General features: G+C 40.5%; 1 protein-coding gene across 1 annotated transcript in view; it reads left to right on the top strand.

The window, feature by feature from the left end:
• The window catches only part of LOC119734365 (neurogenic locus notch homolog protein 1-like), a 62,430-nt gene that overhangs the window by 2,095 nt on the left and 35,107 nt on the right, over positions 1-25,228 (top strand). The window contains exon 2 of the mRNA XM_038207855.1: positions 4,684-4,756. Within this exon, the coding sequence (XP_038063783.1) occupies positions 4,684-4,756 (73 nt within the window). The remainder of the gene's footprint in view (positions 1-4,683; positions 4,757-25,228) is intronic.

Here is a 25,228-nt window from a genome sequence, read left to right on the forward strand (position 1 = left end):
CTTCGTGGTGCACCCAATGAACTGTCACCGGTACCCCCTAGTGATGGCAAAGATAGACTAAAGGCAGAGTCTTGAATGCCATTACCGCTGTACTCCTAACGCCAACTAACGACATTGCCATTTGCCTGTTTAACCCTAACAATCCCCATCCAGTCAAACTCCAACACCAGGATTTGTTGGAATCTGTTGGAGTGGGTACTGCACCAGTATACTGAATATAGGGTTAGGGCTGATACCACCAAAATCAGAGTCCAAGTGTACAGTTTATTATGGTGTTGGAATTTGCAGGAGTGAGGAAGGTTCCTACATGAAGTATTCAATCTAGGGGGTTAGGGTTAAGTAAGGGCAAAGTTATGCACCAAGTCCATAGGCACTGCAAAGGACACACGGCAGGTACATGTACATGTACAGCTTAAGCCTACATGTACATGTAAGCTTAACAAAAAACCTTAGTCCATGCTCAAACACTGCATCCTGGCCTCGGGATATTCCAGTTGGATTCCACAGCGTATTGGCATTCCAGGAAATCATAGGAGCAGGGTTATCGCAGTGGGATGTGTTAATTAGTGCATTTTTCAAGGCCCCCTTGGTTAGGAAGATGCCATGACCAGGGTGCTTTTTCCCCCTTTCAATTACTTCCTGATCAATTACATCAAGTGAGCAACTAGATGTCTTCAAGGATGACATCAATTCCAAATGAACATTTGTCTGGGAAAGTGTATTTAAACCAAAGGAAAAAAAAACAACTTCTATGACAATCTGCTTGTAAAATTTTCAGGATTTAGTTTACATTTTTGTGTGGATTGATTAACCCTTCAATCATTTTTTGTTTATTTGAACATTGTTGAAATAAAATTGTTTTTAATGTTTTTGGAATCCTTGTGGGAAAGTGTCAAGTTTAGGTTCATATTTCTGTTTGACTTCTGTTTATTTTCTGTATTAAGTTTTGGTTGGATTTGAAAGTTGACAGAAACAAATCTTTACAAAGTTGAGCTAATGCGCACACAAAGGTTGTAATGAAATAAATAGTCAGAAACATGTTTTAAGATTTTTTTTCATCAGCAAGGACAAGTATTGTACATGAATCAATTTGCATGTTGTAAATGTAACATTGGTGTAGTAGAGTGTTCTTTTTATTGTGTAAAGTTCCTTTTTTTATTATGACGCAGTAGTGAAACCTTTGAAATTGTTTCTTTTTACTTTTGTTTGTCTTGTCCTTCCACAAAAAAAAACATTGCCATCCTGTGCCCATTGTTGATGAAACTTTTTAACCAGTCTGCCAGTGTTTTTCTAAGCAAATTTGATGACAATGATGTTGCTCTGCCCTTGATCGCCTAACCGCACAGGTACATGTACACGTGTACATGTGTACAAAAGAACTTATTTTTGGTGTGACAGACGGACGGGTTGTAGATATATCTCAATGATGGAATGGAATGCATGATTGACGTTGAAAGTATTGAAGTACCTCTGGCAGAACAATTCTTAGTAATAATTTATTGTAACAATAACTTGTATTTACAATGCACGAAATAACAAAAAAACCCAATTACAATTTGAGGAAGGTAAGAATTTATCCTTGGTTTAAACAATCAGGTTCACAACGCCCCCCCCCCCATAGTGTCCTTTGTGATGTGGCCTCCGCAAGTAAAGTTTTCCTTTGCTCTACGGTTATAATATCAAAATAAAACTTTAAAAGTATCTTGATATTCGTCTTAACACCCCCCCTCTATAATTACTTGGGACAAAGGGCAACATTAAAGTTCTTTTGAAATCAACAGTCATAGATTTTTGGTATCACATGGCTTGCTCTTAACTTCATTACCCAAATGAGCATTTGAATTTCTTAATATTCTAAGAAAAATCTAGGCCTAATTTTAAAATCCGTTAACGAAAGTTTCTGTAGAAACATCCAATTGTTAAATCTGCCAGTTGATAAAGCATGAGTAATTATAAAGCCCCTCGGGCTAAAAAAAAGGAACCTCTCCCATCTGATAAAACCTTCCATCAGAGATATCCTCTTTAAGCTTGCATGCGGATACAGAATGCCTTGACGGGATGCCAAGCTCTTTACATTCCTTCATATAATTAAAGTGAAACGAGAGAATGTGTGGTATTACAGTTGCAGCCCATGCTTGCATCCAATGACGACAGGTCATTGCTTGTGCCAAAGTTTCCCCATTGAAAAGCGATGACGGGAGACTTGGCCCAAGAATGCGCTTTGTTATGGCTAAGCGAAACAGGAGAAGTTTATTTAAAAAAAAAACCGCCTGCCCACTGGTGTTGTGTGAAAAAAACTTTGCTTTGGTCACAAAGCTGAGATAATAAATTCATTACTGGCTGATTTGGCACTGTGGTTATACGAGAGGAGTGATTCAACTTCAACTGTTAAGGGAAAAAATATTTTTTGTGTTTTTGTGGAACGATTTTCGTTCTGAATCTTTGGCTTCCACATTTATCAAAATGTGACCAATAACAATAGAAAGATAATAATAATAAAAAAAAAAAACACACAGAAGCTCTCAATCGCATTCCATACATTAATTTTTGAGTTTTTACAATTTCACAGATTGTCCAATATTTTTTTTTAGAGAGAACTTGTACATGTTCATTATTTTCCTTCACAAAAAGTTGACCAGCCCGTAATTTGTTTAAGCGGACCAAACGATGAATACTTGCAGATGTGTTGGACATGTGACAACGGTGAAAAACACGTGTCGACCTCACGCCTACCAACTCGCTTAACCAAATTTATGCAAAAGTGTTTGCGTTCGAAGTTCACCGCTGGTGTTGTTTGTCCTTTGGTCCTTGATTCTACTAAGTTATCTGATTAGGGAGCACGCGAGGGCCAAAAGGAAATTGCCCAATCTGGGGGTTGGAGGGAGGCTGTCATTGTTTGGGTGGTCTGGGAGACCCCTCACACTGTTTTTTTTTTTTGGTCAAAAGCCTGCCTCAAAAATGCTGCCAAAAATACTGCAGTCCAACCCCAGATTTTATGCGCTATTTATACAGTTGTAAGAACACATCCTTACTTTGTTTACCCAGTTGTCATTCGCTAGAACTAGTTAGGAAGTTTACAGTAGCAATGGATCTACAGGTGTACACTCTGCACTGAAATGAGTGTGTTAGAGACATGTATCGTCACAAAATTGTAGATTTTTCTAAAGGGTGTGGACATGGAAACTCTGGATTGGAGTTGAGACTGCATTATGCAGTTCGTAGTAAAGCACAAGCTTTTACTGTAGAGCATTGTATACTTGTAGATATTTACAAAAATATGTAAGTTACATTGTATATTGTAGAATAGTGTTGTCTGTGTCAAAGATTGCCAGGGTTGATAATGTGGCACAAGAGATGTACAATATACAGATGGGGATAGAATAAACAACATTTGCCACACCAAATCCCTTCCTCTTTGAACACACTTTAGCAGAAGTAATTTTTGTGCGCGTCTGCATGGATCTCCGGTAATTTCGAGCACTTGAATAAAGGAATGGGTTAAACTTTAGACTTTAGGAAGTGAGCGTTATCGGCCGTGGCAGGGTGTTTACTGCAGGGATGTGTGCCGTGCGCGGGCCAGATTGACAAAGTGTATTTATTTACCCTCATTGTTGGCGGGAGGAATGGGTCTTCCGATTGGTAGATTACCGTCCCGGGACTCGCGCGCCTATCGGTGTAGACACTTTGATAAACCCTGGCTGATAGTGGGGGAGGGTCATGCATGCCCCCCCCCCCCCCCAAAAAAAAAACGCTGCAGAAATTTTGTTTCCAGTGAGATGTTCAAGAGATGTTCTGGATTGTTTACACAGAACAGGTTCCAGAAAAAAAAATTGAATGCATACTGATCATTGTATTGTGTACACAGCTGAGTGTGATTATAAATCGATTAATCGATGTACCTGTACTTAAACATTGGTATCATTCAGCTTGCTGTTACCGATTAATGTTGTATTAAGCTGTCCAATGGTTGCAGCGGTAGACAACTCAAGCTTCCTTTTCAACGTCATTATCAGTGCCTGTTGCCTTGTCGGTGAATTTAGGTCGGTCAAGACAATGAGAGGTCCCAGGAACCAGTCCGGGTTTGGTCAAATTAGCTATTACCCAAACTTTCTGGGGATTTTTGCTGGAACCTGCCTAAATCCTTCCGATTCCTCCAAGTGTACAATAAACCAGTGACACATTCTAAAAATCTTTAAATTGAGGGGAATGAAGCATCACAAACATGACTGGTAAGATAAATATGATAGATCATAAGCTTCTGATGGAGTTTGTAGGATCTGGGAGTGACTGGGTTCGTCAAATCAAAACTGGTTACTCACCAAACCAGAAAGCTTACAATTTCCAACTGTTTTTGTTTACAATGAACAAAGAAACGTTGAACAAAGAAATTGACTGGAGCGGAGTTTGAACCTGTGTCCTCCAGATTGCCGTTCTGGTGCTCTACCAACTGAGCTATCCAGCCCTATGTTGATGGTGGCCTAATCTGCCATATAAATATGCCATGTAGCCAGGGATCACACCCAGAGTCAAGATGCTAGCAACATTATAGCAATGCTGCAAAACGTGGAACAGCAAATGGGGATCAATTAATTTTTTTCAAATAAACCACAAAGGTTAAAATTTTCGTTGACCAAATTCGTCAGCCAATTTATCTTTTTTATTGCTTTCCTTTTTTTATTGCAGCTTCGTGTGGGCCCAACACGTGTCTTAACGGTGGTGCCTGTGTGGCCATCCCTGGAAGTGTATCCCAATGCCAGTAAGTAATTCACTCTGCCCCCTTCCAAATTGAAAATAATTGTCAAGAAATTAATCGTTAAAATATAATACCTTTTTTTCCCCTTATTTAAAAAGAAAAGAAAAAAAGTCCGCTGTGTGAAAAGATTATCTGCTGTTTTCAATTTCACACATTCACATTAATAAGGCTTCAGTAATTATCTCAGTGCCTGTTACATCTGCAGTGAAAGGAAATTGGAAATTTAAAAAAACAAAAATGCTAATCAAGTGAATTTCATTAAAACCTGACATTTGAGGTTCATCATTTTTGGGACCCTTATCTCACTCATCAGGAGAAATTATAACCGATAAAACATAGTAGTGATGGTTCTGGGAATAATTATTGGATGCAGTAATGAGCATGTTAATTGCGATTTGAATGTTCCATGTCCTGGATGTGTTTTATGAATTACAACATGTGGCTTAATTCGGACCAAATGCTCTGAAAGCTTTGACAGTTACAAAGCCTGAAACTTACTTCATTTCCCCTTTTTGTGTGTGCAGAACTGTCTTCTCATTGGTCAGTTGTTGCTGCCCCAACATGCTTTGACCTGACCTTGCATAAATTAGTGTGGTATTCTGACCTGACCCTTGGTTGTATTGCATTGGATCCAAGGTTCTTTTCAGTTGTGTTTCCCTCACAGTAAATAAGTAAAGAACCTTGAAAGAAAACCTAAGTTTTCTACATTGATTATGTGCGTTGGCCTTGCATGATGTACTCGTATATTATTAGTGTGACATCGTTTGACCCAAGATCTAGCGAGACCAAACCTGTGATTGGACGAAAACTCAAGGCTTGACCAGTCCTTGAGTAACAGTCCTCACCGAGAGTCCCAGTCGTCCACCTATCCACCGCTGCATGCCTTACAATTGGTTAAAGTTATATAAGGATACCTTGCTGTTGGATTTCTCATTGAAAGCATGCTTGGATTTACCACAGATAGAGTCTCAATGCCACACAATCCTTTCAGATATTGTTAAAGCAATTCAGTTTTTCTACATGCTGAACAGGTTTTTTTTTAAAGGGAGTCCTTCTAACTGAGCACATGCTGGTTTTTTTTATTATATATCCTTTTAGCTGACCTGTGAAGTGCACGCTAACAATGCTTGTGATTGGCCACACAATGGCGTACTTACCTCCCTCTTTTCACTAACGGAGCCCCCCTCGGGCCAATTAAATAACCCCTCACAAAAAGCGATGCATTCAGGCGAGTTCATTGCAAATTTGCCTAGCAACAGGCGCCTCTGTACAACCAAAGTCATACAGGAAATGGTATTGGTTGTTTGGTATGAAAGGCCCCACATGATTGGTCAACTGGATTGACCTTCCTGATGAATGAAATCTGTTGAGTTGAGGGATGTTTTTTTTTTAATTGCCTTCAAAAGGGATGAGGACAATTGTGTCTGATTTCACTTTTTGAAATGTCTGCCAAACAGGATTCAAACTTCTTTGTCTGTGAACACAAAATGAACATGTTAAACATCTACATGTTCACATTGTACGATTTAATCACAGTAACATTCACATGCACCATTGAAATGCACACAGTACCTATTCCCCTAAAAATCTTAAGTTTGTTATTCAGTGGTTGTACATGCTTCCAAAAATACTGTGGTTAAGATTTTTCGGTGAATTTCTTTTTTGGTAGTGTTCCTGTTTTTTTGCACTATGGTTTTGTACTGCTGTGATTGCGACCACTCCCGGACCACTTTGTTTATGGACGATTGTAGCATATCCTAGGAAAACATCCTTGTTTTTGTTCCTGGACTAAACGTGCATAATGCCTACCTGTTGTACTTGTAGTAATAATAATAAGGCCAGTGGCCCACACTGAATGCTGACAAGGCAGCAAATTGCAGTGGTCACGTTGTCGGCTGAGGTCAGGAAAGCCCAGCAGTTGTTTCAGTAAGAACATTCTCTTTTTGCGGTGACCCCCAATTTTGTTAAGGACACGGATGCCAGGTCACTGGACTCACACTGAGAGCAAATTTGATTTGACCAAATTTTTAAAGGAGAATCTGTGGGGATACTTCAAGAAAGTTTTGAAACAATTTGGTTCGCTTCGACCTTGTGAAAAACTGTGTGAATTTGAAGAGAAAATGAATCATTGAAAACCTAAAGCTTATTTTTAGTGCCATCATCGTTGGCTACTATTTCTAGTCTAGACTCTGGACAGACTTGAATACAATATGGAAGAAAATTGAGTAGTTACATGTATTTAGGCAGTTGTCCATCTGTGGACACCAATGTCTTGTTCCACGACTGATGTAGATGTTGTTACCAGGGTTTTCAGGTTTTCAATGCCGCAGGCAGTGCCAGGCACCATATTATTTAGGCCTTCAGCTCCAACTTTACTTTTAAGTTGGTAGAATTATGCAGGACAAATCCTAAAACAATTTTGATACGTACATGTACATTGTAGTACATTCTTGTTGTCATTCTCTTGTGTTAATTCCATGTAGCATGGTAATTTAAAAGCCTTCAGAGTAGAGGTGGCCTTTAAGTTGAGGTCCAAATCCCATTGTGATGCCATTGAAACATTCCATTTTTATTGAAGCGAGTTAAGTGACCCAGAAACTGCATAAGGCTACGAGGTTAAAGGGAATGCACAGCGCTCTGTTGCCCTCATCGCTTGTCCACAGTGAACGATCTTTCAGTTTGCTGGACTCGTGTTCCATAGTTTCACAGTAGGAAACACCAGCGCATACTTCCTGTTGATTGTTTGTGGTAAATTTTTACTTTGTTTTCATTGAGATTAAGTGCAGGTGAAGTGTCAGTATGAATGTTATTTTTGAGTTGGCGTGAAATTGAAACAGTAATTTTGTGATGCATGTGTCATCCGTGAAGCACGTTTTGCCGTGAAAGCAGAACCAGCCACATCCATTCATTGCTCATCTTAAGCACACATCCTGTATGGCTAATTTTTCTTTTAATGACCTTTTGGTGATTGCAAGTTTACTTTCAAAATGAAACTGCTTGTTTGCGGTCAAACCGGAGACGTTTACATTGGTTGAATACAGCGTCTGTTGAACCTGACGCTGTTTATCTATCATTGGGACTATTTACATCCCATTGTGTTCATTGAATCCATTGCGAGGTTAGCATTTTTTGGCGCTGACTTACTGAGTAGTGAATTCTTTTTTCTTTTTTTTAAATGTTTGACTCTTTGATCTTCACATACTGCTATCACATTGTTTTCTGAATTTGGTACAATCTAATATTCACTTTCCCAGCATATTTGCCACAGAGATGTAACTTGATATCCATACAGGTTATCAGTACTGTACATTTATTTAAAACTTTTTTTTCCCAAAATGTTTTTCTTGGCTGGTTTTGAAACATCTGTCTCTGCAAGCACATCTCTGACTCCTGAGATCCGATTATCTGATCTTTCCCAGACAACATCAGCCTAAGTTTTTGAAAACATTGAGGGTCCCACCTCCATCACGATGTCTTGCAAATAAGTTGTCCTGTCCTGGCGTACAAAAGGGATCGCAACTCAGTTTGAGCACAAAAGTGCACAAAACCTGGCGTGTGGGTTGTTTTGAAAATTTGGTGGTTATTAAGTTGTAGGCGTGGGGGAGAATTGCTTTTGTAGTTTCCCCAGCTGAGCTATCAAAACACGGTGCATCCGGATTGTACGCATTACGTCACTGTCATGGGATTTCCTTATTACTATTCCTGAACAAGGCGCATTCTTGATGCATGTTACAGCCCTTGTTTTGTGGACTTCAAGAGTCATTATTTCTATGTACCGTACTTACCAATTATATGCTTCATTGAAAGAGGGGAATGGATTCAGTAGATAAGAAAATACTGCTTTCTGTAACTGTTCATCTTGTCAGGTCTTTCTTTTTCCGGGAGGGGGGGGGGGGGAGTAGTAGTAGCGTAGGAGTTGCAGTGAGAGATAAGGACAATGTCAAATGTTTGAATTTCTTTCCATGTAATTTGCCCAATCAGACTTTGACACCTGTTGAACAGACCCAGCCCTGAGGCTGTCGGGGGGGGGGGAAAACGTCAAATTGCAGTTCAGTTTCTTTAGATTGCAGGCAAAGGAAACCGGATCATTAAAAAAAAGTGACAGAGTGACTGTGCCATGTTCATTGTCACCACCAGTTGATATGTGCGTGTACATGTAGCTATGCAGGAAGTTTGCATGTTGGCGTTGTGAACTTCCTTGTGACGTCTCCTATTACACCACTTTTTTTTTGCGGTGTGCGCGATTTCTCAATTCACCATGTCCCAGTTGTAATTAATTGCAAATCACGATGGGACTCTCTGGGGAGAAGTTGTCAACAAGAGGAAGTCGTTATTTTGCAATTTTTTTCGTCTCCCTTCAGTCAGAATGCTGGGATCTGCTGTTGGCATCAACTCACATTACTGTTCACTTGATCCATGGGGGCAAAGGGGGTTTAGTTTTGAATGGGAAAAGGGGGACTGTGGTAACTGTCTGAAACTTGTGGAACTTTGGTATGTCTTGTTCTCTTTAGCTGATATGTACAACATATCGTCGTGTCAGTGCAACAAGGTCGTATCTCCTAAAATGGCATCAACGCGAAACGCGAGTTTCAGAATGTCAAAAGGTCGTATGTGGCTTGCAATAACCCGGATGTACACGCAAAGTCAGTGGACGTCGAGATATGACGTTGTTGCACGGAGCGTATACGCGCAAGATACGACTTTGTTGCAGAATGGAGTCATACGACCTTGTTGCACTGACATGACGATATGCTTTTGCTGTAATTTTGAGAAATGGATGGATTTGGGGGTTAGTATTTTTTAGCAAATATTGTTACAATGACCTGTTAAATTTTTGTTCATATGTACATTGTAGATGTAGGAAAAGCCAAGAAAAAAAAATTTCCATTTGACCAACCTTCTTTACGAACCATATGTGACAGTTAAGAAAGATAGAGGGTCAAACAACCAATACGAGGTAGGACAAGTGAAATAGATCTATGAAAAATAATACACACGTGTTTTAGATCTGACAGAGATAGACACAACACAAACAAAACAATTGAGAAACACTAGCTCAACAAATTATGGCAGCTGCATTTATCTACCACGTAAGTCGATTTGAATAGCAATGTTTTTGGTATTCCGGATGTGATCAGACTGATAACTCTCAGCCTGAACAGCTTTCCTTTCTTTCAAAATTTGATGCCAAAATAGGTTGTCCCCCAGCATTTCTGCAATTTATTGATTTCGGTCTAAGAGGAGAGCTGGTCTTGTACTTGCTTCCCAATTCATCATCTGAGACCGTCACTTGCTGTTGTCCAATTACTCTTCAGAACCAACCATTCCGGGCATTTTCCCCGATTAATTTATGGCAGCCCGTGCCACATCGAGTGGCTGTTGATACCAGGATGCATTTAGTGACCCGCGAATCCTGGCAGTTTTTTTCTAACTTTACCTAGACAACTCTCCCGTGATAGAGTCAGGATTTGGGCAAGATTTATTGGGCTGGTTTTTCCTGTCTCAGATAAAACTGTCCACGGACAGCAATAAGTGAAACAGAGATGGGGGGGGGGGGGATGGTGTCCTTTCAAAATAATTGAGAAAAAATTGCCATAGTGTGGCCCAAATAAAACAAGAAGTCTGTGGACTGCGTCATTTGATACAAATTTAGTGTTGTATATTTGTTGAACCCCTGAATAAATTATAACGATGTCTGCAAAGTTGACCAGTATCGTCTGGAGATTTTAGCCCATTGCGGGGCAGTTATTATGAAAGGCTTATGTATCAGTGAAATGTTGGGACAGGTCTGGGAGTGATATTTGAATGTTTTTGGATAGGGATTTGGAAAGCTTGAATTTCAAACCAAGTATTTAAAAAAAATGAAAATGATTTTCTTGGTAGAATAAACAGCAGATCAAAAAGTTAGAAATTTGTTTAAGCATGGCAATCATTCGTGCAGGAAAAGCACATTTCAATTTATCCGATCACAGAACTTAACAGATCATTATTTTACTGAATTTCTCATAAATAATTGCAAAAAAAAAGAAAAGAACTTGGTGAAGTCGCAGCGTCTGTTTACCATCGATCTTTTCCTCTCGATCCTGAATAGATTTGCCTGTGGATTTCTTGAAACTTGCTCGCCAACAGTCTGAAACATCGAACCTAACCCCTTAATAGTTCCCCTCGGACTACCCTGCTAAATCCAACAGAGTCCAACGGTTACTCATATGGGTTTCCTGTTCAATCCAACACAGCCCAACGCAATCCAACATGCCAAGTTGTTGGGTACCCGGAGGTATAAATGACTGGCATGCTCAATCTAACAGAATCCAACCGTTTCTTATTTTTTTCTCTTGCCTGCTGAATCCAACATAATGTAGCACAATCCAACTGTTCACGTCATTGGTTAAACCTACTGAATCCAACAGAGTCCAACTTGGCATTACTTACCAGCACCCAACAAAATCCGACCATGAATGTTTTCGGTTGCCCGCTGAATCCAACAGAATCCAACTACATGTATGTTCCCTTTCCTGCTGAATACAACAAATTTCCACAGGAATATAAACAAAGTGTTTACTTCTCAGGATCCAACAGAAATGCAAATTAGTTGGATCCTGTGGGATTGAGCAGGGTTAGGGTTTGAACTCATGAAAGCGTCATCATAAAAATTGTCTTACTGAATTGTTTCTAAACTGTAATTCTTTTTACAATTTGTTTTCCTCCACATTTGTTTCTCATTATTTTTGATTTGCCACTTTCTGGAAGAAGTATTAAATATTTCCACTGTGACGTGGACGTTCAGCAGAAGTCCAAATTGTTGACAATACAGATTGTAATTGATTACGTATCTTCCCCGCGAGGCAGCATTGAATCACATAAAAGACCCCTGGTCCAAATTACTCGGGGATGACATCAGTCAGAACCTGATGGATTTGATTGGATAATGTCGGCCGCCAGCATTCCCAGGGTGATGATGAATATTAAAGGCGACGGAATTGCCAGTCTGATAAAAAAAATAGTCCCACAAGAGAATTCAATAATAATATTTCCTTGTTATCAGAATATTTCCTTGTTATCTTGTTTGTTGTAACAAGCTAAAGTTAGTAAACAAATTTTTTGGCCCCCTTGCTCCCTGTTCTAGATTTGGAAGTTTCAAAAAGGCTGCTTACCAATTTGAAAAAATCTAGAAGGATTTGAACGAAGCTGTCAAAAGCTGTTAAGGCTTTTGAGAGCACTTTTCAATCTTGGTTACTGCATGTCAACTAAAAGGATGTTTGGGCAGCAGAAGTGATACTAATGCATTTTCATATTCAGTCTATCTGATAATGATATCGAAAGTCAGAAATCAAAATAGCTATGTAAAAAAAAAAGATCAGCAATAACTGATGCGTGTTATCGTCTCAGCTGTGGTTCCTTTCAGAAGCCGGAGGAATTTTGTTTTAACTGTTTGCAGTTATCTGCTGCTATCTCTGGCTCTGGTCGTCAGATGCCTCGCTAGCCTGTCACTTCCCTGCGTGCAGACTCACCACTTTGGAATCTTGGTTGAGATACGACCGGCAATAAAAACTGCCAGAAGAACTGCAGGAAAAAAATTGAAAAATAAAATGAAGAGGAGGGGGAAAAAAAAAAAAAATCTTGGCATGGTTCTCATTTTTGTTGGTGGCCATTGCCAAGTCTAGACGTCATGCATCAGGGCCAACGGGTTAACAGAGCAACAGTGAAAGCGTAATGCAACACAGATCCCAGATCTGGAAGGTGTATCCGGTGGAAAACATGCAGGATAAAGTTGGGAGCAGTGTGAACATACGTGTATCCACTTTTTTGGGGGATGGGGAGGATTTGGGGTATGACACACCTGTTATTTATACACACATATTGAAATAACAGACCAGTAACAGTCCTTCAAATTGAGTCTTCAGCTGTTTTTTTTCCCACTTTACTGTTGCCATTCATGTTTTTACATTACCTTAGCATTTACTTGTGAAGCCTCCACACAGCTCTACCATTTCCTGGTTTTACATACTGATGGATCTTTGGATACCATGAAGATGAAAACTTTGATGAAGACATCCATTGTGCAGATTTGCAAATTTGCACAATTTGGTTGGTTGGGTCACACATCGCTACATCTAGTGGGCTTGTGTTTGCCATGGCTTCAACCTTTCTTATAAACTTCTCACTCTCAGAGAAATGTGTTTGCAATTGGCAGCAAGTTTTGCTGTCATCATTTAAGAATGTATTAAGAAGTTAACAAGACATGCCAAGAACACACTCATTTTGTCATCCATTGAAAGGTTATTTGGGCTGTGCTCTTGGATTGTCAAGGTCAAAAAACAGACTTCATTGTGGGCGTATGTATACGTGGACTGTGCTGGTATACACTGTGCTGGTATACACATAGAGCTAGGACCTAGCTCTATGGTATACATGTGTGCCAGTCGGGAATTCCTCAGTTTCCTTGGCAAGCCCAAAAAGAAAGTGAACGGTTTGCCGCGAATTCCAATAGGAAGTGGAAATCCTTGAGGAGTAATAAAATCGCATGGTGGGCCTGTGGTGGATGTAATGAAAAAGGAATTGGGGAATAGACAATTTGCACCCAATTTCTATCCCGAACATAGCTCAGTTAAACTTTTAATCAATGTCAGTTGTAAGACCAATTGTCTTGGTACCAGTACTTGCAAAGGAGGAGACATGATGATGATATTAGTGCGAGGTAAATTATTTAACAGCTGATTTTGCAAACCTGACATGTGTCAGTTTAAGGCCAGTGAAGTTTTGAAATGACAGTATCCAGGGTGCACTGTAGTTATGTTATTGTTAATTGTGAGTGGATATTTGTTATGTTCATGTTCATTTTTTTCCCAGTTTCTTAACACTAACCCTGCTCAATCCAACAGGATCCAACTATATAACGTACTGTACCTGCTGGGCCCTGTTGGATTGGGCAGTAAACACCTCGTATCTGTTCCTGTTGAAATCTGTTGGATTCAGCAGGCAACTGAAAAATAAGGCACAGTTGGATTCTGTTGGATTGAGCAGGCCAGTTATTTTGTATGTTCAACTACCCAACAACTTGGCCAGTTGGATTGTGTGGGACTGTGTTGGATTGAGCAGGAAACTCTAACTCTACTCTGTTGGATTCAGCAGGGTAGTCCTGGGGAACTACTAGGGGGTTGGTCCCTAACCCCCTAGTACCGTAGTTCCTCAGGACTACCCTGCTAAATCCAACAGAGTCCAACTGGATTTTCCTGTTCAGTCCACTGTGCCTTATTTTCAGTTGTCTGCTGAATCCAACAGAGTCCAACATGCCGTTATAATGCGGTTCAGTTGTCTGCTTAATCCAACATTTTGCATTGAGGAATATTGTACACAAGGGGTTTACTGCTCAATCCAACAGGCTCCATCGGGTATATGACATGGTTGGATCCTGTTGGATTCAGCAGGGTTGGGGTTACTAGAGTGTGATGTAGGTTGCGCATAGGCAATTCACACACCAGGACAGGGAGAAGCAAACGTGTACGTAAGACTGTTTAAAAGGTTGTGATCATTGCTTCAGTGCATACTGGCCTTCCAGTTAACTACGCTATGTACTTGTGCATGGGTGGTTTCCTAGCTGAAAAGCAGTCATCATCGCATAAAGCCAGAACAAATGGTAAAATGCAGCAGAACTCAAACTTGCCCCTCAAATCAATCCACCAGACTTTCAAACAAAGCCAGGAGCATCAGCATCGACATGTCTGTCTGTCCCTCCGATCTATCTTCTTTTTTTTGAGAGGAGGGAGAGGGGGATTGTCTGCATGGCTCATCAACTTCAAACAAAGATCCACTGACAAAGCGGCCTTGCACCAGAACAATCCAGTGCCTTGTGTCGGAGTGAATCCTTGAACTTGCAAGTGGTCCCTAGCCCCGGCAGCTGCTGTCCTCTGGGTTGATTTTTGCGCCAGACATGGTTTTGGTATTATCCCGAAATCCTTTTGGGCGAGTGGGCCTGGGGTATGGGGTGCCAAAAGTGGCAATCGATGAGGCTGAACAGTTTTTGTAAAAGTGTATTGTGATGGGCACAATGTATGGTTTTAAAAATGGAATGGGTGTCTATATCTTCATTTGGTTGGTTGAATTTGCAGTGGAAATGAACCAGGGTCTCCCTGGCCCGCTGGGGATCATGTTCCCGGGACATTGTGCTCACCAACGACTTTCAATTTGTCACAGTTATTCCTGCTTGTAATTTGATAGTATAGGCCTGCTGCAAACATGTGGACATTCGTTGGTTTCTGTTATCTTGTTGTGTGCAGTGTTGAGCATAAATTTCCTTGTCAAATAAATGTACATGTAGGATTTCGGATAAGGTTGACATGCTTTTCAAGTTATCTTATGAACCAGGAAGCAGAGATGGGTACATGTACATTTTCCGGATGTGAACATGCCATGTAGGCCAACAGCGGACATATAAATGATGGTCAATGATGGTCACAGTTGGTGCAGATTGATTTGTATGGTGTCCAAAAGCACATGTAATACAACATTATTCATGCCTCACTGGATACTGTAAGCAAAAACGTGTTCACATTAAACCAGTGGCGAAGATTTGGTGTTTTTGTTGTTGTCGTTTTGGCTGTCCATACATCTCTTGCATCCTTGCATCATCATCATGACAACTGGATGGTTGCAGTGTTATAAGCCACACTAAAGATTACTAGATAACTGTTTGATTGTCAGGGGAGGTTGGTCCTAAAAAAAAACCCCACCACTCCACAGTAGTGTTTGCCCGGTGAGAAAGTTCTCCCTTGTCTGATCTTTGGGACCTTGGAACAATCCCATCTGTTTGTGCTGGATAATCCAATACATTTGCGGGCAATTTCACGTGGATGATTTCCGACAACCCATATGGTTTTGGCCATTTTCACTTCCTGAGCCGGGAGGGTGGCTATGCACTGCCCGAATGGTGCCTGATGGATGCATTCCAAAATGCACCCGGAAGGGACAATGTGCTCCCAGTTTGGGGAAGGGGGGGGGGGGGTTGAATCATTGCCCAGGTGAAAAACACGATGACATGGCAACTGAGTTGTTGGGAAACTTTCATTTTGTTGTTTACTACCACAGAAGTCATTAGCCCAATCGAAGTTGTTTGTGATTGCTCGGCTGAAAGCACAAATCTGACAAGTTCACCATCCGTGACAAAGTCGGTTGCTGTGTAATTGCCCGAAGCAATCCCTGCCAGAGCCAGGAGTGCTCATGAATTGAATGCTCTGCAACCGTGTGCGTGACAACTAGATGAAACCAGTCAAGCTTTACAAATGTGAACGACTAAAGCTGAACTTGGGAAGGTTAACATTATTTTTACTGGGTTTTTGATGTGAAAGTGCAAAGTTACTTCGAAATTATGCACTGAATATCCCATTTGGTACCTTTACAGTGTATACTTTTGGAGTACATGTGTACTTAAGAAGTTTCTTAGAAAAATGCCGTTGGAATCAGTGTCTCAAACTCTCCCTGTGTGGAAAAAACAATGACATTACGTATTCCGGACAGTTGATGATCAGAATCTTGCTACATGTACTTATTGCAAACATATCAAATTCATCACACTCGAGTGGCCATTTCAACTGTTTCCTTGAGAGTGAGTGTCCCTTTAATGCCCCAAGATTTCAGATGGCAAAGAAGGTATGGGCATGCCATAAGAACAAACAAGTGTTGCCACATGCAAAGTGGAAGAGTGATGCGTCGCTAACCGCTGCGGGCACGAGAGCGACCAACGGTCGGGGGCGTGACACAGGGACCCTCGCCAGCCAGAGCTGACCCCCAATCAAGAGTGCAATGCCGCCCGCTGGGAAATGCTTTTGGGGGGAACTCGGGACTCAAGGAAAACTCTCTTAAAGGTGTCCCCCCTGCTGTTTGGTCTAGAAGTCTTCTTATATGTATACATGATGAAATCAAAACACCTTTAGCTTGGTTGTGAATTTTTGAAACTGGTTGCAATTTTGATTTGCGGTCAGTTTTTTTCATAGATTGGAAGCAGTAGGAGAGAATGTCATTGTGAGGAAAGCATTGAATTTTGTCGAAGATTTCAGGCTCTCGTTGATTTTTTTCTCAAAATCAGGTTGCCAAGAATGGTACAAGATAAAATATAGTGTATATGTTTCTCCACGAGCACTAATTTAAAGTACGTACATGTATGTGAAGACAAACCTCCAGTTGAATCAAATGTTCTTTAACCCTAACCTCCCCAACTCCATCAAAATCCATCCCCCATTTTGGTGGATTTTGGGGGACTTGCATGGTCCTGCAGGCCTGGTTTGACTAAATTTTAAAGGAATATATGATGGACTTCGCCTAGAGGCCTAACGCAAAGCAGGCATTGGAAGCAGTGTGATTGTTGGATTTTGGTGGGCATGGTCCAGTACTTTAAAAGACAGTATGGAGATAGGGTTAACTTATAAATTGAATTGAAATGTTGGCACATTTTATTTTCCATTCGTAATGGCGTTCTGAGATAGCCCCTGCACGCCCTGTGGTATTCGAAAATAACTCGCTAAGGCCAAAGGTGGCCACCACTTTTGACGTGCTGGAATGTCCTGCTGCCATGTTTATCCCCTTTGTTGCGGTTCAACTGCAGTCCACTGAAACAAGAGGTCCTGGCTTTTAGTTTGTTTTGACCTCATGAGAAATGTACAGAGAGTGTTTCTCCAAAGTTGTCAAGAAAAGGGCAAACAAGATGAACAAATTGATGATCTAGTATTGTTATCCTTTGTGTTGCCAAAACGAACCCCCTAAAACCAAAATTCACCTGGTGATCCAGTTGTCTGGTATGGCCCAAAAAAACAACTACATTCATCATTTACAGTTTTTCATGTGAAAGATATATGACATTACAACATAAACACGTGTTTAAAGGAGCGTTAAAATACAGATCATCAAAGTGTTAAATTTTTATTGTACACAAAACCAGAACAAGGAAAATGCCTGTAAAATTTTTTAGGGGAAAACCAAATGCAGGTTTTACAGACGTGTGATGCTTTGATTAATTTGTTTGTGTAAAGACCGAGTCTTTCATTGATATAAAGGAATAAAAGTGAAAGCTGCGTGCGAATTGCTTTTGGAAGGGGAAAAGGAGATGTAAAATACGAGAAATGAAAGTAAAGTATGGAAGCAGGAATAGGAACAAAAATAATGCTTAAAAAAAACAAGTTTGTTTGAATGATAACGGTCAATTTAAGTGGACCAGCCAATTAGAAAGCTGCGAATTAGGCCATGTGGTTTTTCTTTTACTTACTTGAAGTTGAACTCTTGTAAGGACATTGATTTCTTTTAACAGGCTATAAAGAGCTTTCCATTAAAAAAAAAACAACCCAAAAATTACAAAACAATGAATATTCATGATGGGTGGACCACTCACTGGGTTAAATAAAAACATTCCACCAATGAAACGGCTCATACCGATAGGGAACTGACAAACTTTGGCAGCCATATTATATCTGCTTATTTGGTAGCACGATGATTCCTCAACACCAAAGAGCAACAATGGTGCATTGATTTTAATTTAAAAAAACAAACAAACGACCTAATCTCCGAATCAATATACAACAGAATCAATAAATTCCTCACACCTTTTTTACTATCTCATGAAAGTAATGTCATCCCCCTCCACTCTCATTTTTGATCAGTGACTATTACAAAGATTACTAGATTTATCAACTTTGCAGACCCATTGTCTTGAAAATGAAAGTAGTTTGAAGGCTTTTTTTTATGCATTGTGTCTGATTGGAAGATCCTTGAAGCACTTTGATTTTTTTTTGGGGGGGGGGGGGACATTTCATTTTGGTCGTGATGCCAAGAGTTCCTCAGAACTGCAAAGACACTGTACGGATCTGAATCCAGTTCGCAGATGTGGAAGGCAGTGGAAGTACCATTGCTCCAAGTTGTTTGAATGTTATGTGGCTAATGAAAAGAATATGGGAAATTTCAGCCTACTGGTATAAAACAAAGACATGTTTCTGCTTAGAACCTTCCTGCCTGAAAATGTTGCCAAATATTGGCAAGCAAGTAAATTTAATAAACTGTGGTGTACTGGTACACTTCCCTATACTGTATTTAACAGTAGCATATGAATACATTGGCTTGTGATAGCAATCTGCTGTGTGCTCATCAATCAATGCCCTTCACATTGCAATTGATTCATATTTTGTTTCCCTCGATGGCCAGGCACGCTGCCGCCGCGCGTTTTAACATATAATCATTGATTGTTCCCATTGAGCAAAGCCCATTGTTTCTGACCAATCGATTGCGGAGCTCCGGCCTGACACCAAACTGCGGAATCCTGGCATTGTTCAAACCGTGCAGAATGTGTCACCGGGCAAGGTTGGACGTTAACATCTGTTACTCGCCGCGGGGCCCGTTTGGGAATGCGCGGCCAGCGCAGATGCCATGCCACTGATTCACACAGTTTGTCCAAAGTTAAGGCTGTTTACGCACCACAGAACAATAAATATCATCTCTGATCCCCAGATTGATAATGCATAATTCGTCATTCCACCAGAATTCACCTAACATGTGCGTCAGATACGTGTACACTCTGAAAGTTTACAAAACATAGGTGTCTGTTATTGTACTTCGATGCCCAACTAGAGTTTCAGTTGATCATGCATGGATCATCCTCAAAAATGAAACGACAAACACATTAAATGTACTTATGCTTTTACAAGGTGTTGCAAGATATGTTAGCACAATATACAAATCAGATGTTTCATTTGAAATGTATCCACATCTCTCCTCATACTGCAATATCAAGCACAGTTTCCCCAGGCGTGTGTGGTTTTGGTATCATCTTCCTATACCATGAATTCCCAGGATTTAGTGAAGATCTATAGTAGCGAAAGTTTCATTGCAGCAAATGATTGATAACGTGTATGTACTAGTATTACATGTACATAGTATGTGTGTGCGGCAAATATTGGGCCCAGGACATGGTCCGTTGTGAGATAATTGAAACGTCTAATGTTACCTCCAAGACCTAATTCAGAATTTATTGGTTTTCAAGCGACAATTTATGTCTGACTTGTAAATTAAGCCTACCCCTGTTGAAGACAAGGGCGTCCAATTTTGTGTTCTGGATTTTTGTCTAAATTCTGCGCTGTGAACGATGTTTTTTGCGTGGTTTCATGGAACTGTTTGTGTTTGATTCTGTTAGACTTAAGTAGAAGACAGGAGGAGGTTAAGGTACATTGTAGGGCTTAAATTTTGAACCAGTCTTTCCTTGTAAAAGTTGCAAAATATTCCAGAGGCAGCATGTAAAAGGTGATGAAATTAAATGGCCGCATTAAAAAAGGGCATTACTATGATTGGTGGCCTTAAGGAGGTGGTCGCAATATTACAAGTATTAAATCTGTTAAAAAAGAGGAATAAATCTGATCAAACTCCACATTCCTGCTGTATGAATCCCAAAACAAATCCTGGAATATCTTTATTTAATGCTGGCTCCAAATTTTTTTCCCCCCAAGCAAATGTAGTTGTACTTCGCATCTTTCTTGTGTTGTTCCCGTTCTCGCACGCAAAGGAACGGTGGATTAACATAACAATACCCTCTCAGTGAAGCATGTCCGAGAACAGTCTGAGGAACGCGTGCGAAATGCCATTCGGCACGCAAAGGAGCGGGGAGGCGTTCAGAACGGGAAGGACCCGTGCGCACGCGTGCGAAGGGTCAATGTATTTTTGGTGTCTCGCCTAAGCAGGATCCAACTGTAGACACCTCGGTGCTGTAGACAAGTGGCAAGTTTAGTCAGGGAACCACTTTGGATGGGTGACCATATTGGTCAGGTGACTATTGGTCAGGTGAGCACATTGATCACATGACCAAATACTGATGTAGGTCAGGTGGACCTCCTTATCAGGTTCGTGTGGTGCCAGATCTGCTACTCCAGATCTACTTATCACCACTCTCCATCTGTCTGGATGCCAATTCTCTGACTACAACGAGACAGCAATAAAGATGATGAGCTGAGACAAACAAGCAAGTCAAGTCCAAATCTAGAGAGCGTGGTAGCTGAGAGAGAACCCTGTCCCCACCCGCTGAGCCATCTGTCTGTGGAGGCAGGTGGAACCGCTGGAGTTAGGTCAGGTTTAAGACATCACGTCGGCAGAGCAGGGCTTGTTAGTCCATCACTGTGTGTGTATCAGGGACTGCCTTTGAAAAAAAACAAACGGCTCCTCAATAGTTATGAGACAGTGATGAGATACACAAAGATGCATTTGAGAGAACCTACTTTAGTCATTGGGGAAACAAAATGTGTTTTTTTTTATCATCAAAGTTCTTGGGGTGGTTGTCAGTGAAAGTTCCAGTATCTTGTTTTATCCATCTGTTCAAATTCAGGCTTAATGCAAATGCAGTGATAACCTTTTTTGAAATTTGTATGCAAAACACAGAAAAGATGTCTTGTGTTTGTGTTTGAGCAGACCCAATTGGATGGGGCAGACTATGGCCACCAGTGTGGCATTGAATCACTTTTGAATGCATGTGACCGAAGGAAATATCACAGCATTGATTGTAACATAAAAATATACCATTTCTTTCTAGACAATCTTGCCCAGTATTCATCTTATTTGGAAGATGTAGCAAACCTTTATCCAATGCCAAGTAAAATATCCACTTCTTGGAGTGCACCCAGCAGGCTCGGCCTGGATAATCGCAACATGCAGATGCTATTCTAGTTGAGCCATAAGGAGCCATGGGGCCACCGGTATTGCCATATATAGGCATGTGTACAAGGCTAGCTGTCCGGATCACTTGCGACTCTCTCTCCACTGGAGGGACGAGGGGGCTTTCGGGCAGCACTTTCACTTTTGATGAACTCATCCACCACACTACAAGGACTTGCTGTTTGGATCATGGCTATTGTTGAAATGCTAAATTCACGATGGGCTTTCCTGCTGGAGTTTTAGGCGAGTTTTGGCCGAGCTGTATGCAGTTGGGCGTGAAGCAGTCCACATCACGGAAGATGTGCATTGCATCAGAGCTCCAGTTCTGATTTGTTTCTTTATTTTTGTTGGTCTGTGAAGGTGTGTTCGGAATACTTGGCTTCCTCAGCCAGCAGTAACATAGGTGTCTCTGGGAAGAGGAGTCAGCTGCTTCCACAAGTAATTCGGACAAAGCTCGAGTTACATGGACATTGAGATATTTTTTCCGGAAGAAATGTCTTGGATGAAATGTCGGTTGTCTGTCTGGTGAATTTGTTCGAAATTGAGTTGTCCTTAACCCTTTTGACACTTGTATGAAATTGTATTACATTTACTCCTCCATAAATCAATAAAACCAAAGAGTGCTACATGTAGGTGTGGTTTTATGAGTAAATGGCAGGGCCGTTGTGGACGCTTTGAGGGCTTATTGCTTAATTAATTTGCAGATAAGATATTGTTGTCAATGTATGTACACTGGTTTGCGTTGAATCATACACTAAAATGAGTTGGTTTAAAGTTGGCATTTCTCTTAGATTAAAACTTTAAATAGAAGAAAGCAGAATGGCATTTTGAGGTTTGATTTCTTTGTCTTGTTGGCAAAGCTGCACATACATTTTATGTATGTACATTTACTACAAGACTTGTTTGTGTTTCGGGGCTCTGCTACAACTGCAAACTTTGGCAATTTGCCAAACAACGGTGTCTGGCTCTTAGGGCATGTTCCTGTGTTGGTTTCTCTTTGTTTCTGCGGATGAGGATGAAAGCAGTTCACCCTCACAAGCTCAAGAAGGCATAACAGCTACACATGCATGTATTCCACCTCCAGCTGTGGACACTGTTTTCTTTAAGCCAAAGTTAACATTTTCCCAGATTTTTGGATTTTTTTCTTTTTGAGAATTGTTTGGAGTCTAAGTTCCTTGCAGTCTGCAGAAACAAAACCAGTTGTTCAAATTTGTTCAAATCAAAGATCTACCAAAAAAACCCATGTTAATTCAAACACGGTATTATTTGTTCTTCCTTTTGCCGTTGAATAGGTACTTTCGATAGTGCGTGAACTGTAGAACAAACAGGGAAAACAAACAGGCTATATTGACAGTCGGATGTTCCTTCTTTTATTATAACATTATTTGACATGTTTCAAGCAAATATTTTTCTTCCTCATTGGTTGTAAGATTGCCAAACAGTCTGTGGAGTGCATTCGTGTTGCTTTTCAAAATACCACTTTGAGGATATTTGTGTCTGCGTAAGAAAAACAGGACATGATGCGAAAATGCATTACAAGATTGGGCAGTTTTAACATGTACTTGGCTTTCAGATGTTGCAGCTAATATTTTGATGACGTTTCTAGTAAATTTAGGCAAGAGAAATTCATGGAAACACAACTAATCCTGTGCAGAAAGTAGGAGGCTATTAACACCCATGTCTGTTTGCTAAAATAAATGAAATTTCAGGAGAGGGTTTTTCTTACTTTTTTTTCTCTAAAAGTCTTTTGTATTGGTCTAATATTTGTCCACCGAGAAGTGTTTTGTACATTTTAAATGATGTCGTTTTCCCTGTGCAATGTTTGTCCCGCCATTCATCAGAAGTTACTCACTCTGCCGAGCCGCCCGGCCAAATGCCATGGGAAAGCGTTGGCTCCCAAGGCCCATGATATGCCCCATTGCCCTCTGATTGATGTTGGACCAACCAACTACAGAACCTTTTTTTCAGAGCTCTTTACTTTTATTTTGTCTTTTTGTGTTGGTTGAAGTCCAATTTCTGAAGCTGACGTATAAAAATAAAAATTGTCTATTGTCTGTGCGTATAACGCACTTGAATAGCCGGAGAGAATAGGAACTTTTCACTGGAATGACTTTGTTGTACACGTTGGTTACTATACACAAATAGAAGGCTCGGGTTTGGTTGGTTGAGGGTGAGTAACGTCTGTGAATAATGCAGTCTGTGTTTGCAAGAGACAAACTGTCTCCACTGTGGTTTTCCTGACTATTTGTAATATTAGTTAAAACACATATCATCACGTATACCTACTGGGAGATGTACTTTATTATTCAACATTTGCTTTTGCTGTAATTTTCAGAAATGGGAGGTTTTGTGGGTTAGTATTTTATAGCAAATATTGTTACACTGACCTGCTTAAAGTTTGTGTTTGTAGATGCTGAAACAAACAAGACAAAATAATCATGTTCTTGTAGTCTGGTTCCCTGACCCCACTTCAGATGAAACAGAGTAGTTTATTGACGTCAGGGAATTGTAAGGTCAGGGAACCGGTCTAGCTGGCTTGTACCCGTTCACAGATGTGTAACTGAGTGCAAACAAAATGTGGACTAACTCAATTTGGTAAAGTGGGGGGTTGGGGGCAGTATTTAAAAAAAAAAAAACAGTTTTTTTTTTCTATCGATGGTCAGCCTGACCTCATCATGGGGCATACTTTCTAATTGTTTTACAATATTTTTGAGATCAGATTTTAGGAATTTTGGCTCTTGAAAAAAAATCTAGGCTATACCTCCGTAAGTGCCCCTTGTTCTCCAGTAACAAGCTGGCCAGCCCGCCTAAGTGGCCTACTTCAGAAATATTTAAGGGCCCTCGGGTTTACAAATACCTGTGCCCAATATTCAGGTGTTATGGCGGAATTCTGTGTTTTTTTAACAGGGGGGCTGGGAAGATAACAGAAAAAAAACTCCTTGTAAATAATGTCGGGGAAAACAAGGGCAACTGTAAATAACGCTTGTGACTGGCAGGGATGGCTTAACCTGCTGGGCATTCCAGGCCGACTTGTGCCACCACATGGGCGTCAGAGCTTAGATTAATGGTGTTTATTTTAATATCTCGGAATATGTGATGGTATGTAATTGGAAGGGGGGATCCAACTGGATCTCCGAGGAGGAGAGATTCTTTGATTATAAACATGTATTGCAATCTGGGTGACAAGTGTGCTGATTTGGGAAACTAGAACTCACTCACTTTTTTTCATTACACGTTGCGCGCTGCGCTACACATGTGTGCCGGACCATGGTTGGAACTTGTGTTTGCTGCCTTTATGAGGATTGCAAAATGTGAAACGTCTTTTATCAGAATTCTTTCAAATCATTATTTTAGTGAAAAACTATACTTCTCCCCACGAAAGCTTAATTTCCGCAATCTGATTTTAATAAGAAATGGATACCTTGACAAGACTACAAGAAGCCCTCAATTGCCTTGTTTGATACTTGCAGAAGATTGCACAAGTGGAAAGTGGACACCATATAACTTATGGTACTTATAAATTATTTTTTCAATGCTGGTTTCCAGTGAAAAGGGATTTTTTCCCCAACAATTTAAGAGAAAACTAACAGCATGCAGCATTCATCTTGCTTCAGATGACTAATGTCCCACTTTTGGTTGCCAGTATTGTGTCCGCCTTACACATATTTATAACTTCCGTTACACGCGAATGTTTTTGTGAGCAGAGTGGGTCAGCCAAAATGTGTAAGAGAAATGTTCAACACGACGAGAATTGTATTAACAAAGTGATCAGGGAGCTGCCTTTTGTAGCTAGGGTGAAAT

This window comes from Patiria miniata, unplaced genomic scaffold (assembly GCF_015706575.1).
Source record: "Patiria miniata isolate m_02_andy unplaced genomic scaffold, ASM1570657v1 HiC_scaffold_27, whole genome shotgun sequence".
In the NCBI taxonomy this organism is placed as follows: domain Eukaryota; kingdom Metazoa; phylum Echinodermata; class Asteroidea; order Valvatida; family Asterinidae; genus Patiria; species Patiria miniata.